At 37.4% G+C, this 16507-nt stretch overlaps 1 protein-coding gene across 3 annotated transcripts; it reads left to right on the top strand.

Annotated features, from left to right (window-relative positions):
- The first annotated feature begins 4152 nt into the window (after positions 1 to 4152).
- Positions 4153 to 13843, top strand: LOC120902962. 3 transcript variants are annotated; one of them, XM_040312072.1, is made up of 3 exons: positions 4160 to 4249; positions 4377 to 4485; positions 11457 to 13843. In XM_040312072.1, exon 3 carries the CDS (start codon positions 11463 to 11465, stop codon positions 12639 to 12641), a length of 1179 nt encoding a protein of 392 aa, XP_040168006.1. In that variant the 5' UTR covers positions 4160 to 4249; positions 4377 to 4485; positions 11457 to 11462; the 3' UTR covers positions 12642 to 13843. The 3 variants fall into 3 exon arrangements, with proteins under 3 accessions (XP_040168008.1, XP_040168006.1, XP_040168007.1); XM_040312074.1 differs by lacking the exon at positions 4377 to 4485 and having other exon boundaries at positions 4153 to 4249; XM_040312073.1 differs by lacking the exon at positions 4160 to 4249 and having other exon boundaries at positions 4256 to 4498.
- Positions 13844 to 16507: the final 2664 nt, after the last annotated feature.

Below are 16507 nucleotides of genomic sequence, written 5' to 3'. Positions count from 1 at the left end.
AATTGTTGGTATTTATATGAATGATACGATACGAAAGAACACAACTGATGCAAACTAAACGTCATACACAAAAAGAAATACACATAACCTGCTTCAACGCTTGGCTTGAAGAGCGAAATGTTACGAATGGAAGAACCACACATACAATCATATATTGCTTGTCAATGTGTATGAGTTATCGTCCGAAAATTTCCGCTTGGGGAGTTATCGTCCGAAAATTTCCGCTTGGGGCAGCGCCGGCATGGATTAGTTGTGCGTACTCTCATAGAAAGAAACTTCAAATTAGACAAAACAAAATATTCAAAATGATCATGAACTTACCACCTTGGCATAACACAAACGGTTTACACAAAAGAAGTAATTTAGTAAAAATGGAAGAATTTATAGGAAATTTAAATGGAAATTGCGCAAACAAATGTCGCCAGAGCTCAATTAGCATAATCAATCAACTAGTTGAACAACGTATCTAAGCATAAAATATGAGTTTATAATTTTCTGTACAAAGCTCTCCTCTTCTCAATCTAGTTAAGGATTAGGTCTAGCAAATATAGGTTAAGATATAGGTTAGACATACATATGTGTATGTTGTCAAAACAAAAAAAAAACACAATCATTTATGGGAAATTTCAAACATCAAATTTATATGGTCAAACATAAAGTTAATATATATTTGCTAACTTGTATCAAGACATAAGATAAATTTTAAACAAAAATCAAGAATTTGTGCTTAAATATATTCTTTGACTCATTATCCGTGTTAGAGCGTTTCTACATTCACCGAGAAAGCAGCTGAGAAAATAACTGACAGCATGCTTTGACAGCGACTGACAGCATTTTCGGTGAGAGAATTCTCCTCGGCATGCAAAGAAGGATGGAGCTGAGAAAAAAATGAATTGGCAGTTTTTATAGCGAACGATCAATTATAGTTTGCATTTGTGCCATCTAATAATCGTAGAAATATTATTAAAAAGTAAAATCATAAGTGTAATATCTTAGACATATGACCACGATGCGGCCACTGTGCTTCGTGTGTCAAACTTGATCATGACCGCTGTCATGATCATCGTGCGCGCGGCAATGAACAATAAACGTCATTCGTTTACGGATCGTCGTACCGGCAACATCTTCAGTCTTCTTCTGTGTCGGTTTATTTCTTCTGCCTTCGGATTGTGCTCAGTTTGAGTTCATCGGTTGTTTGAATTAATTCAAATTAATTCTAATCATTACATAAGAGAATCTTTTTTGACTTCAATTTAGCGATTCGAATGGATTTTTTCAACATCATTTTAAAAGTCTCATCTCGGCGCTTTTCGGAGCTTCTACACACAACGGCGTGAGAAACTGGTTGTTAATTATCTCACAGCCATCTCTCACCTGCAGTCTCGGTGTATGTAGAAACGCTTTTATTCGCATATCCGAGCAAGGTCTAGTCCTGAGAAGCCCGGATAAACGGCGCTCCACTGTATCACCGATGCCAACAATGATGTGGAAAAAGAGTTGTACAGTAGAACGTCACATATCCAGGCAGTTCAGGACCAGACAGTTGCCGATGAATCGATTTGCACGGATAATGGTCCAAGAAATGTCAAATTCATATAAAAATTGGACCATACTGCTTTAAGAATAATAAAATTACATTTAGTCTTGATGTCCTTTGAGCAACATTTTGTTTTAAGTTTAGAGCAACATTTAATCTTGATGTCCTTAGTAGTAATGGACAAGCGATTACTACCCCGCCAATGTTATGTGTTAAGTAATTTTCAGTAAAAAAAATTTCAGCATTTCTGCTTATCTCTTAGGCAGCGGTCTAATCTTGTTCCGCGAGTTAAGTGTATGTGTTTCGGATTCACAAATAAGAACGTCTGTTCTCGTTGGATTCTACTTACAGATTAATCTTTATTAGAAAACCTAGCTTAGATTTATCCTATGAATCCTATTTACTTTACATGCATATAAGCAAAATAGTATTGCTAAATAGTATTGGTGTTAACTCGCGCAACATTGTTGCTGGCAAAATGTATGGTTTTTGACAGCTATTGAAACTTTGTTGCCGGCCAAATTCAAACCAATTTAATTATTGTCTGGGAACAATTTGGTATTTACCTTGGTAATGGTAATCGAACGTATGAAACGACTCAGCAGCAGTGTGCGTTTTGTTGACATCCGCTAATATTGGAATTTTTGCATTTATAATCCTTTTTTGGTGAATATTTTTTTTTTCAACACTTTCTTCAACAAGTGAATGATAAAAAATGAACTCTGAGCTGTTAATTGGCTAATTTAGGACACTAAACAATGTCAAAGCGAAATTTGGCCAGCAACATTTTGGACCACCTCAGCGATATGTTTCCGAGCAAGAATGTTGCGAGCAACAACATTAGACCGCTGCCTTATCCACATTTCACTGAAAATAAGCATAATCAGTGTCAAATTACCCGGCGCTCTAACACCAATCAAATATGACATCGAAGGCAGCGCTCTAACAGCAATCGAACACGACATAGACCACAATTTACGATTGGTGCCAGAGCGCCGCCTTAGTCGTTTTACAAGATATCAGTAAAACAATTTACAGTCAGTTCCCGAGTTACGCGGTTTCTGCGTTCCCGACGGATCCGCGTAACTCGAATATCCGCGTAAATCAAATTTCAATTTTAAATCAATTTTAATTTGATTTTATTTTAAATCTAAAACATTAAAATTCTATTGATTACTCTGAGTTTTTTATTTAATTTAGTTCTTTGATACACTTCGTCATTTATTTGCTATGATTCGTGCAGAAAATTCTAATATTTCTGGCTTTTAGCGGTTTCAATTTGTTAGCAAACATGCAATGTATAGCGAACTTGAAGCAAATTGTACTGATTTGACATTTAATCTGTCAAATTTAGAAAACCGCGTACGTTCGAATCCGCGTAAGTCGACAACCGTGTACCTCGGGAACAGACTGTACTGAAAATGCAGCAATTCCTTCTGTTATCGCATGGCCACGGAGGTGACAAAATGTTGAAAAAATTTCAACTTTGTCAAAATTGCTTGTCAACTGCAAAAAAGAGCTTTTCTCGTTTCCGCACCAAAAACATACACAAGAACGACAAAAAGCTCCAACATCTGAAAATCATCGATATTTGGTTTAAAAAGTACGAAATAGGTACATACATCAATTATACGGACGTCACACAAGGCGTAAACTCAAAAAGTTTATGCTTGCTTTGTATGAGAGAGCGTAAACTATCTGTCAAAAGATTAGAGGGTTGTATGGCTGAAATCTAGTTTACGCCAAAGTTAACGCTTCGTGTGACAACTGGGTCACAACTGCGCCAAATAGTTGTTTGTTTAAGGTTTTTCACGAACGTCAAATTTTGTCACCTTTTGTCAACTTTTGTCAACTTTTTTTCCTGGCTGCTCCAGGTTACAAAATTTTGACAAAAGCTCAAAAAAGTGACAAAAGCTCACGTTTTGAAACATTTGTCAAAGCGAAAGGCCATGGGAGCAAGGTGTTATAAATGACAAGGTGAAGTTGTTCAGAGCAAAATGACATTTCTCGACTTGACATATCTCTTCCGGTGGCTCCGGTATAAAAATCGTGAAGGGCTGGTGCGGGGTAATGAAATTTGTATGCAGAGAGTGACAGATGTCCCCCACAATGTCGCCCAGCAAAAGCGATAAAAATCAACCTTCTAAATACATTATCCTTGCATGGGAGTGACAAAATGGTGACAAATTTTTCAAAACGTGAGCTTTTGTCACTTTTTTGAGCTTTTGTCAAAATTTTGTAACCTGGAGCAGCCAGCAAAAAAAGTTGACGAAAAGTGACAAAATTTGACGTTCGTGAAAAAGCGTAAACAAACAACTATTTGTTGCAGTTGTGACCCATTGTTATGATAATAATGCTAAAATGTATGATTCTAATTGATTTATGTACCTATTTAGTACTTCTTAAACAAAATATCAATAGTATTCAGATGTTGGAGCTTTTTGTCGCTCTTGTGTATGTTTTTGGTGCGGCCACGAGAAAAGCTCTTTTTTGCAGTTGACAAGCAATTTTGACAAAGTTGATAAAATTTTCGACATTTTTTCAGCTCCGTGGCCACGTGCTATCAGAATTTCGTCACTCTCATGGCCTTTTGCCTTGTTAAATTGACCTGTCAGTCTGAACATCAAAACCAAACAAAGCGGTGTACGCTTGCCCGTGATGCGCGTAAAGTTAATGTGGTAGGCGCTTACAGACTCTTCGGCTAAATTTCAGGTGAGATTTCGTCTTACAGGATTAATGAAGTAATTGTCAGCAGTGTTAGTGTGTAAAATCTTAGCTACAATTCACTGTGCTTGCTGTAATTTACTCAACCATCATAACTTATTGTGGCAAATGACAGTATGAAAACTGCATCAAACAACATAAAACATGGATAAAGTTGGTTTTTGTTTGGACTGGAAACGCTGCAGCAAAGAAGGAGGACGGCTCAGTGTTTATTTTTTCATAAGGTAATTAATTAAGGTAATGTGTTAATGTTACAGAGTTTACCTAGCCAATCCGGCATCGTCAAAGCGTTATCGGTTGCCGTAGGGTAACTGTACCAGTTTTCGGCAGGCTAGTGCAGCAGTTTCACAAAAATTGCTCACACATCAATATTTTTCATTATTTTTCTGGAAAGTGTTGTTATTCTGGTTGATTAACTATCATAGTATGTTACAATACTTTTTATTTGCCGGTTCAAAGCCCTTTTTCATAAATATTCGTGAAAATGCAAACATTGATTTTGCTCCTATTTTCGGCAGTTTGTTCCTATTTTCGGCAGCGCGAATACGGGTCAGAAAATGTCTGTATCAATGTGAATATGTACAAAAAAATGTTAAAAGCAATTTAACACTCTTACTTTCCTGAGATTGGTGTTAAAAAGCACATTAATTATTAATTTTTTGTTGCTTATTTTGGCCCGTTTTGACAGCCATTTTGATGCGACGTTTAAACAGAGCAGCCATTGACAGTTTGATGGTTATAGCGTACGGTGCGAACTGGCTTACAAATATTTATGTTTCTCTCAAGTTAGTGCATTGTTTGTCGTAAAATTGATGATATTTGGTACAAAAAAGGTCATATTATGTGTCGACATACGCATTGTAGTGTTCTGATCAATTTTAAAAGGAATATTCAGCCATATTCAAAGTGTGTTATTGTTCTGAGTTTCGGCAGGAGCCCACAACATTGAGCTGTCAAAAATGAACATTTACTGTGCACCTATTTTCGGCAGCATTTAAAGTGAAAAATACCCTGTTTATCGTGATTTTAAAATTCCGAACCAGTTAGAAAAAATTAAATAAGCATAACATCTTTAATATACACCACTTTTCCATTGTTTTACTGTTCTGATTCTCTTAATCACAAAACCTGCCGAACAATTGGCTAACAGCAAAGTTGCCGAAAAAAAGCATAATTTATTTGATATTTTGGAAAATACGTAATTAAATGGTGTGAAACTTCGTATGTGAATATCAAATAAGTACACTTTCACTACAAAATTGTATTTTGTGAATTTTTTTACCGCATTTGTGCAAAATTTCACGTTTTTAGCTACCCTGCCGAAAATAGGTACACTGCCGAAAACTGGTACAGTTATACAAGTTAGAATAAATTAAATAAGCATAAAATCTTTAATATACACCACTTTTTCATTGTTTTACTGTTCTGATTCTCTTAATCTCGAAACTTGCCGAAAATAGGTGCACTGCCGAAAACTGGTACAGTTACCCTATACAGGCGGTCCCCGAGATACACGGTTAATGGGGACCTAAAACGGCCGCAAAATACCGCGTATCTCGAATTTCCGCGTAAGGCCCGTGTCTGTGCTCCATCGGATGCGATTTTATCGGAAGGCCTGTCAAAATTTTATATGAGATTTGACAGATAACGTCGGACGTGCGATTTCGTCGTACGACGGAATCAAAAATTTTTGATTTCGTCGGACGCCGCATCCGATTTAATCTGTCAAACTAAATGTGTGGTGTTTGGCAGGAACAATCTCAACTTAATTTTTCATAATCGTTATATTATTAAAATCATCCAAATAATCTCAATATTATACGAAAAAGCGTTTGACAGCATGTGCGATAAAATCGCATGCGATGGAGCACAGACACGGGCCTAAGTCGAATCTCGTGATTTCCAGGCTAAATATAACTAATTTTTGCGTAATTTTGCTAGTATGGTATGGTTTTAGCCACTCAATTAATTATTTGATATGATTCTGACTGAATTTTACAGTTTTAAACCTTTTGAATTAGCTTTAAACATTCGATCAAAAGGGAAAGTATTCGGCATTTGACAATTGATGTGTCAAATCAGTACAATTTCGAATCCGCGTATAAGAGGTACCGTGTATCTCGGTTACCGCCTGTATACTTTTTCGGGCGACGTAAACCCTCAATTGAGCACTTTAATTTATATTCGAGCCTTGTGAAGTATGAATCGGGCGGCATAGTGCAGAATTAAAGTGGCCTGTAAATCGTTTCAGTAAACGAGCTGTGATCTTGGTTAGTACCGAACATTATTGAATGATTCAGTAAACATTCTCTTTACAGAAAGGATTACTGAATCTTCAGCTAAATAAATTTAACTAAAAAAAATATCTATGTACCTTTCCCTTCGCAAAAACCCAATCAATAGTTGGCACACAATCGATGCTCAACCAGTGAGTTCAGATTATTTTGAAAACAAATTCTGCCGACCCCGTTTTACCAACGTCACATGGAGCGTAAACTCAAAAAGCTTACGCTTGATTTGTATACGAGAGCGTAAAATTTCCGTCGAAAGATTATAGGGTTGTATGGCTGAAATCCAGTTTTCGCCAAGGTTCACGCCTCGTGTGACGTACGTACTTTAGACACAAACCGGTCCAGAAAAAACGGCAGTCAGAGTTCGTTAAAATCGGGAGAGTGGTCGAACACCGTAGAAAGTTGTGAAAATGGGGCAAAACGGGAAACCTTTATTTATGACTTTTTTTTAATATGAAGGATAGATTCCAACACTGAAAATCGTATTGGGATCGTTTCAGACGTTATTTTTGCCTATATCATGTAAGTTTCACAACCCACAATTAAAAAAAATCAAGAAAATACATTTTTATATGAAGAAAATACACATCAACAAAATGTTGTTTTTTTTTTTTTTTTAATTTTCGAGACCATTTCGAAAAGAATCCTTTGGTCTGTGGCAGTCATCCGTCATACGATGAGATTTTAAGGCCTTATCATACGTAGGAAAACACTGTCATTCGATTTTGGAATCTATCCTTCAAACAGGGTTTGACAGATAGATGCCAGCCGGAAAATCGGAATTCAGCATGCTCAATTCCGATTTGCTCGAGAGTAGATTTCTACTGTCACTGTCGGTATGAGCGTATTGAATTTCTTGATAATGATGAATCAAAACAACAAAAATGGGAAACAACGAATGAAGCCAAACAAAATCAATAAATTAAATAATGAATGTAAAAGGTGACAGAACAATTATCTTGCCTTATTACACGTACGAGAGGTATTTTTGTGCCAAAGTCTTAGTTGGACAGATAGATGCACAACGAGAAATGACAGTATTTTCCTCCGTCTAATAAGGCCTTTATTGAACGTGCGGTCAAGTGCTATTTCGATTGACATTACGGTTATTTTATTATTTATTTATTTATTGTTTTTACTCTATAGTATAACCATGGGATTCGATATTTTTTTCAGATCGTTTCAAGAAAACATAAATAATAAAATACATAACATAAAATAATTACAGTAGAACGTCGATTATCCGGGGGCTAATTAACCGGCGGGCGGCTTAGCCGTGCGCATAAATGTGACAGCTGTTCAAACGTACAGCGAACATTTGCAGCGAAAGTCAAGTGAACAACCAGTTTTTTTCCAGCTCTGTAGTGTCTAGTGGTATTTTCGAAATTTATTTTTGTTCATGAACAGTTGTTAAACCTACAGTTATTGATTAAAATAATATTCTACTAACGATTTATCGATTGATTCAAGGTGAATTAATCATAAAACTAGTGGATTTTATAATTTTTATATGAATTTGACATTTCTTTGCCATTATCCGTGCAAATCGATTAACCGGCAAACGCCCGGTCCCGAGCTGCCCGGATAATCGACGTTTCACTGTACATTGATTAACATAACATAAAATAATTACATTGATAGATAAAATCGGATGCGATGATTCAGCGGAATCACAAAACAATCCGTCGAACGACGAAACCGCACATCCGGCGTTATCTTTCAAATCCCATACAAAATGTTGACAGACCTTTCGATAAATTCATTTGAAGTACTGTCATGGTACTGTCATAAATAAATGGTTTTTATGTATGATTTATCTGCTGAAAGCAGACACATTTGATGCGTTTCTTAAAATAGTATAAAAAATTATAAAAAATGATTTCCGTAAAGCAAAATGGGCAGCTAGTATTTCAGTAATCAGTTTTTATTTTAAAAGTTTTAACCGTCATGTGTACAACCGCCTACGCGTGTAAGTTTCGCATCTTTAATCCAAAATAACTTTGGATTAAAGAATCGTATCGACTTCAAATTTTAAAAATGCCTCAGAAAAGATGTTTTCTATCCATGTGCAAAAACTAAAAAATATCTAAAATGTTTAAATATGTTTTTAAACTATTTAAGTTTATATACCCTTAACATGTACAACCGCCTACCCGAGTAGGCCATACATTTTGTATGGAAGAATGATGTTTTTCGTGGTTAAAAGCGTATATATTTTGAATCACTAGTTAGATTTGAATGAAAATTGTCTTATAGTATCACAATAATGTTTTATAACACATCGTTGTAAAATTAGAATTATAAAAATCATTTCAATTTTTTTTTTCAATAAAAAATGTGCTGTAACTCCAACACCCCAACCGGCCTTGCCGCATGTTTTGAGAGGATGCTTATGTATTTTTCTTTTCTTTCAAATGTTATGTTACAATTGTGTACAGCTGTGTGTTTTAATGCTTGTTGTGTAACAATATATTGAAATTGACTCTGAATTCGCCTCTTTTAAAATTACCAACCACTACAAGCAAACGAAATAGAATTGGCTGAAAGTTCTCAAATAACCAAATCGGCCTTAACCCACTGTAAAGCCACATCAAACCCACGTGGGTTTGTGGTGGTCGATTCAGTCGTTAACCCACCAAATTTTAGAACAATCGGAGCTGCCAGTTCCGATCCGATGTATTTATCTTTCCCACCCTTAACCCACCTTTTGGCTAGGGTCAGTATGCTGGACAGGATTTTAACTCTTCGATTGATTAAATTCATTAACTTACATCACTGCACTTCAACTTCAGCAATATTATTAGTCTATAAACTATACACTGACCAGCGAAATGGAGAGATCATTCGCAAGTAAACAAACACACATATACACATATTACACATGAATGTTTTACAACAAACCAACTTAAACACATACGTTTAATTGCTTCCTTTGCACAATTAAATAACATTTTATCACAGGTGAAACATGTTGACTTCAACAACATTGAAGTGGCTGCTTCTGTGGCCGTGTGGCTTAACCCACCAAACTGATGGTTTTTTTAGCTTTGTTTGATGGAACTGGATTTTTAGTACAAGAAATTGGTGGCGTTTTCGGTATCTTGGTTATATGGGTTCCCATATTACCTCCGAACCAACAGCCCCGGAGCCGGCGGCGAATCAATGGCTCCGGAGCCGGCGGTGAATCAAAGGCTCAGAACCAACGGCTCTGGACTAACGTTTCAATAGAGACGGCATTGTATGATAGCGTAAAAAACGAATCTATCTTCTCGCAAGTGTAGAAGCTAACACCCGATGTGATTGTGTGATTGTTGAACAAAACTTATCGATTTTTTAAAAGATAGATTCCTATAGATTCCTTTCAACATTATTTATTCAGCTAATTATGCATCTTCCGGATTGAAACTTTATTGAAAATGAATGTTTTAGGTGCAATCTGTAAAAACCGGCTCCGGAGCCGTGAATGTAGAGTCGTTGGTGCGGAGCCGGCTCCGGAGCAGCTGGATCGGAGTCAGCTTCGGAGCCGTGGATGCGGAGCCGGCTCCGTTGGATTGGAATGGAGGAGGTTCCGAAATTGTCTAGAGCTGGTTGGAGCCGGTTTTTAATGAAACATGATGAGCATATTTTATAGATCGTTAACATTTCTTTTTATACCACAAGCAAAACAATTGAAAACTGTATATAACTTTTGAAAGAAAGGTAACTTAGAAATAGACTAATCATCCACTTAAAACATGTGGCCTGGCCAGTTATGCTGGTGGAGTTAGAATATATTTTTAATTAAAAAAAATATTTTGTAAAACCTCGAATTTTACCAATTTGAATTAAACGTTCAAGTTATAACAAAGGCACAAAATCGCAAAGTAGAAGAATAAACAAAAGGCTGAAGGTGTTGTCAGTACAACGATCCGTAAACGAATGATCTTTATTTTGACATTCAGATTATCGCACAGTTGTCACGGTGATGGTCATATTCTGATCCGGCATATTGGGCACTATGGTCTTATCAGGGGTCAAATCTCCAGGATATTACAATTTGTAGGATTTTTAAAATTCTAATTTTACTACGATATGTTATAAAACATTATCATCAACCTTTAAGACAGTTTTCATTCAAATCTTACAAGAAATTCAAAAGATATACGCTTTTCACCACGAAAAACATCATTCTTCCATACAAAATATATGGCCTACCCGGGTAGGCGGTTGTACGATTATGTGAAGTTTTTTGGCCGTACACAAGACGGTTAAAATATTCAAAAAAAAGTCCTCTTATTCTACTATTTGATTCTGTTTCATTTATAACTGCCAATATTCTTCACGAGGCTAATTGAAAGCCTTCGTGGGCCGCAAGTGACCCGCGGGCCGTATATTTGACATGTCTGGTTTAGATTATTACCCAGGCGCTTTTGTTGTGACCCATATTACCCTATTGTATTGACGATTCACGTTTTGATTATATATGCTCATTGTGTCGAAGCTATATCAATTTTTCCCTTAATACCATCGTGCAAAACATTTTTTGTTTTAATAGATTTTTGATAATAACGCGTTTTATGTGATAAATAGCACAGACATAAGATAATGTAAAAAATTGAATTTAGTGAAAAATTCTAATGATTTTTCTGTTTAACTGTTTAACAGGTCCATTTTGTCTCGTTTTCGCTTAATGAAGTTCTGCACATTAAATTGCGCAGATTCTGCGCAGTATCTGCGTAGATTCATGCAGAGGAAACTGTTCGTATTTGCACCGCGGGTTGTGTTACCTCCACACTTACAATCAAATCTTGTTTATTTATAGTCGTGGGTTAGCAATGAATATATTGTTAGGCATATATAGGCTAACTAATTATTTATTTTTTATAATTCCATTAATGAATCTTACTTATGTTTTCTTCTTTTAGCTACCAATGAATTCAGAAATGCACATCAGTGAAACCAACACCGCTGCCTCCACCACCATCACCACAAGACGGAGCACCAGCATCGCTAACTGTACTGTCCCAACCGCTACCACCCTACGAACGGTGCAGTGTGGTAATAATGGCAAGAGGACAAAAGTGTTGCTTTTCCCTAAGGCCGACTACGCCACTACTCAACGCGCAATTCAAAAGCGATCGGTAGCCTATGAGCAACCGGAGCCTACCAAAAAACTAAAGGTAGAAGTGGAGAGACCAGTACAACAGTCCCAAAACCGAACAGCACACCAGCCAAACAGTTCTACTGGCTTGCCTATTGACACCTCCTCACGCGATGATCTAGCCGATTTGGATAGCGCGTTGTACTCGCCGCTAGAATACATTGTCCAAAAAGTTATGGGAGATCGCACCGAAGACACCATCACGGACCCCCTCTCCAATCCTTGCCCCGTCCCTGTTTCGATTGCTTCTGACCGTTCCACAACATTCGAGGCAACCACCCTCCGTCCCATCTGGGTGCAGTCACCATCACCACCGCTATCACCACATTTTGTATCACTAACAGAATCGTCGATTCAGCCGTTGGAACGACCTCTTGCTGCAGGAGTCGTAGATCCCAATGCCGTTCGAGCTCCTACCGATGTGCTGCAGCTGATAGCCGAGCTATCAGCCACTATGAATCGTCGCTTCGACGAGCTAGCCGCGCAAATAGAGTCCCTACATAAAGGAGTTTCCGTCGTCCGGCGGACCGCGTTGATTACGGAGGCTGTGCTAAATCGGTTTCAGAATGCGGCATGTCCTAATTTGGACGGAAGTGCTCCTCCCATCCCGGAGGGCTTCATGGTGCAGCCCATACGATCGGAGGAGGAGCTCAACGCCATGGAGCAGAAGTTGGGCGAAAAGCTGTACATGGAAGACTGCGTGGGTTGGCTACAAAAAAAGCTGGTGAGTTCGCTCATGAACAAAAGGCTCATGAAAGTGAAGTACCTGGTGTTCGATGCGACTTTCGCTAAGAATTGCCGGTGGTCTGCACGGAATAATAAAATTGCGTTGTCGTCTTTTCCTAACGTGTGTGAGCTGTTCCGGAGAGCTGCATCCACATCAACAGCCTCCGTTACACCATCAGACGTAAGTGATTTTTTTACACGTGTATTGCGTTATGTAAAGTAATCCGGTAGGCTTTATTTAGTTTGTTTAGTATAGATGTGCTAGTAGTTAAGTTAGGTAAAAGTGTATTAATATACAGTTTGTTGCATATGAGACACTTTAATTTTATAAATTTTCTATTAATTAAGCTTCTCTTCATGAGCGATTGCTTCAATTATTCCATTGTGTGATCAGGTCAAAAGGTTTTTTTAAACAACACCCACAGTCTGATGACAGCGCCACAGTAGGTTTGCAAAATTCACTTAGTCGGTTGCAACACTCTCCTATTTCATTGCAAATTTCCACAGTATGCTTGCAACATTCTTCTACCAATTTGCAATATTCCCCTCAGCGGTCGACGGTCGGCAAACTTAGCGTCCGAAATAGCCAAATTATTCAAAAAAGTTTTGTCTATGTTCTATGAAAAATTTTAACGGGTAAGAGCCACCACCTCGATATTAAAGAGCCGCATGCAGCTTGCAAGCCTTATTTTGCCTAATCCTGCCCTAAGTGATTGAACTATTCGCTTATATGATTCGAACCCCTGTAAATTGATGTTACAGTCACAGCCCGTTGCAAAAATGTAGAGATCTTTTCAAGCTAGAATTTTTATACTATTAGATTGCTATATAATATTGCTGAGCATCGATTTGGTTTTTAAAGAGAAAGATTATCATGAATGGTATGTCATATTTTGGCCTAATTATTTTAAAATCATAATTTGAAGTTCAATTATTGATGGTACACCTATGATTGAAGAAACAAAACCACCACCTTAGAGAGCATAATTGAGTTTAATTTCCCCTGTAGCTATATTATTTCAGTTATTCGATCAGAAAATCAAGCAGTTGAATGAAAATTATACCACACAACTCCTCGATTGCAAAGAAACACTAAACAAATACAATACCAAAAAAAGCATCGGAAAATCAAAAAAATCACAAAACATGACAGGAGGAGTAGTACAAAAGGAAGAGTAGTAGAAATAGAAAAGATAGACGAACGAATGATATAATTGCTGGCCTATTTTGTGGAATCATTGGATGCCCGAGAATATTGAAAAAATAAAATATAATAATAACTGTTGATTTGAACCAACGCAAGATGATTCACGTGAGAACTAGATTTAATGATGAAAACGCAGAACGAATTTTATAGCAAATAGAAAGAGAATTATGCTGCCAAAATTAGGAATAAAGAAAACTCTCTTCCGTTACTGCATCCAAGCGAACAAGACGTGTGTTTTCTTTCTGCTCCGAACACAACCATAGTAATTTACAACAATAACATTTAAATGTAAACAGGCCAACCACTAGAAATCGACCATTATTAAGAGCTAATTTCAGCAATACGCAATACGGATCGAATTATCCCATTACGGTAATGACGCGCGATTTCAATGCACGTGTAAGCCAGTTTGAGTTTGAAGAAATGACACGACAATTTAGAGAGCGAATAAGATTCGTATACAGTCTTTCCCCGAGTTACGCGAATAATGCGTTCAGGAGACATTCGCGTAGTTCGGATTTTCGAATATCAAGTATATTTTGGCTGTAAAACGTGATACATAAATGAACTACATTCAATCAAAAACTCATTATTCAATATTTTACTTACTGTTGCAAACTATTGCAACAGCACTCTTTCTTTCGCCCGTAGTAGTATTTGGTATTAAAAAACAAGCGTTTTCTTAAGCAGTCTATATTATTATTTTATTGCGACGCTAAAAATCAATCGCTTGACTCGGGCTACCGCGAAAGAGTGGCCTTCGGTCATTGCCTTAGCCACGCTGTTCGGGGAGCCTTTGAGCGATCGGGAATATTCGGCTCGATCGGTATTGGATGCTTCCCACACTACGCGTTTGTACCGCGCTCTGTCGGGAATCACGGTAGATAACACCGACAGATCGAATCTAACGTTAATAATTATTAATTGCAATTCGTGAAGAAAATTCAATTAATTATATCTTTTTTGTGACTGAATTTTTTTGGAAAAATTTCAAGTTATTATTCATGTGACAAATGATTGAGAAAATTGTACTGATTTGGCAAATAACAGCAACCGGAATTTCCTTCCATCAAAAAGATCCAGTCATAGAAATACAACACCTCACGACTCATAAAAAAGAAAAGAAAGCAAAACAGAAAACAGCCGTTGCAAAGACGAACTAGACTAAGGACTTCATGCAAATTGTTTACATTTCATGTTTTAAATGCCCATAGTCCCGAGTGAAATATTTCACTTGCGTTATTTGCAAATGCGTTTCACCGATAAACGAAACGATTGACAGGTGCTGTTTTTGTGTGTATTGGTAGGGAATTAGATCGCGGGAATAAGCTGCCATAATGATAATCATCTTGTAACCGACCACGAAGGAGAAACGGCTCTCGACAGCGCGCGTTAAAAATAAAGTTTTGTAAAATTGTGAAAGCGTGTTCTGGTTTTCATAAAAAAAATAACACAACGTAGGGATTTGCGCGATCACAAATAATCATCGAATAACATTAAATAAGTACAGTGGAACCTCTCATAACGAGTTTAATTCGTTCCAATGACTCACTTGATATGCGAAAAACTAGTTTTGCGGGAGGCTCTGTTCAATATCAATTTGCATGAAAAGTAAAATAAATAGATTCAAGTGAAGAAAAGTACAGGTATATAGCGATTATATGCATCACAACCATACGGAGCATCTCCATGTGACAACAGTAATCCTTTGTTAAATTCTTAGTATCGAAATGTTTGCCTTCATAAGCAAGTAGATCTAGGATGTATGCAAGAACACACTTACAAATACACCTCACACTCGTTGAGCACGTGCTTCTTAGGGAGGTACACTGCACACTAAAATCCACGTCCTGCCCACGGATGCAGCCTGAGAGAACCTCCAATATTAGGGGTCTTCACGATTCTAGTTAGTTTTTTGTATGGAGTTTGACAGTTGGAGGCTGAAATCATGTAAACACTCATTTTTGCACATGTAAATACAAAACCACACAAAAAACTAGCCTGCAATTTTCAGTCTAGATTATTCTAGCCTCAAAGCTAGAATTAGATTCGAGTACCTGCTCGAAAACACGGTGTTGTTTAAATTTATCCCAAGGTGAATTAAAGAAATCAGGTGATCGAATCTGGAATCAAAGTGTATGTAGTACAGGTAGTCACATGGTATATTTTTTATAACCAAATTTGAACATTCCTTTTTGAAAGGAGGGGTGAAAACTTTTGTTCAAACAAGCTTTCTGAAGGCATGACGAATACACAAAACACTCTTAAAATCTTCATTCAGAAACAGAAGCGATAAAAATCAGCCTTCTAAATTCATACACTTTGGGATAAGCCCACTTTGCTAGCTGCTCGAAAACTGCTGTACAATGCAAACAGCTGACAGGCTGAAATTTGAGCCTACGAGCTTAAAACGGAAAGGCCCCCATTGATAACAATTTAAAAATTGAAATGGTGTGGGGTGTGTGTTGATGTGTGCATATGCTGCGGTTTTACTGTATTGCGAAAGAAGGTTTCAATTTTTGTTGCTATGTTTTCGTCGCTGAGCTTTTAAGATGCAATGCATTATAATGAATGCCCGCTGCGCAAATTCGAGCAGTTTTCTGCGTAGTTTTTGCGTAGTTTTGCGTCAAAAAATACGCAAAAAAATACGCTAGACTTCAGCCAAAACTACGATAGCCAGCGCATTTATTGCAGTTTTTAGGTGCGGAACGAGCGCCATCTGCTGAAGGAATGGATGAACTATTTCAGACGGCGGAGCAAAAAAAACGGCCGATTCAAAATTCAAAAATATTGGCGCCCATTCCTTCCTCTTCTTCCTCTTACTCCCTTCCCCCCCCTGCCTTGCCTTACTTGCGCTTCAGCCCGTGCCTTTCGCCGCCAGC

This window comes from Anopheles arabiensis, chromosome 3 (assembly GCF_016920715.1).
Source record: "Anopheles arabiensis isolate DONGOLA chromosome 3, AaraD3, whole genome shotgun sequence".
NCBI classification, from domain to species: Eukaryota; Metazoa; Arthropoda; class Insecta; order Diptera; family Culicidae; genus Anopheles; species Anopheles arabiensis.
This window is presented reverse-complemented; position numbering and strand designations above follow the sequence as displayed.

Coding starts and splice junctions, on each gene's coding strand:
- LOC120902962 (XM_040312074.1), top strand. CDS start 11,463: ATGAATTCAGAAATGCACATCAGTGAAACCAACACCGCTGCCTCCACC.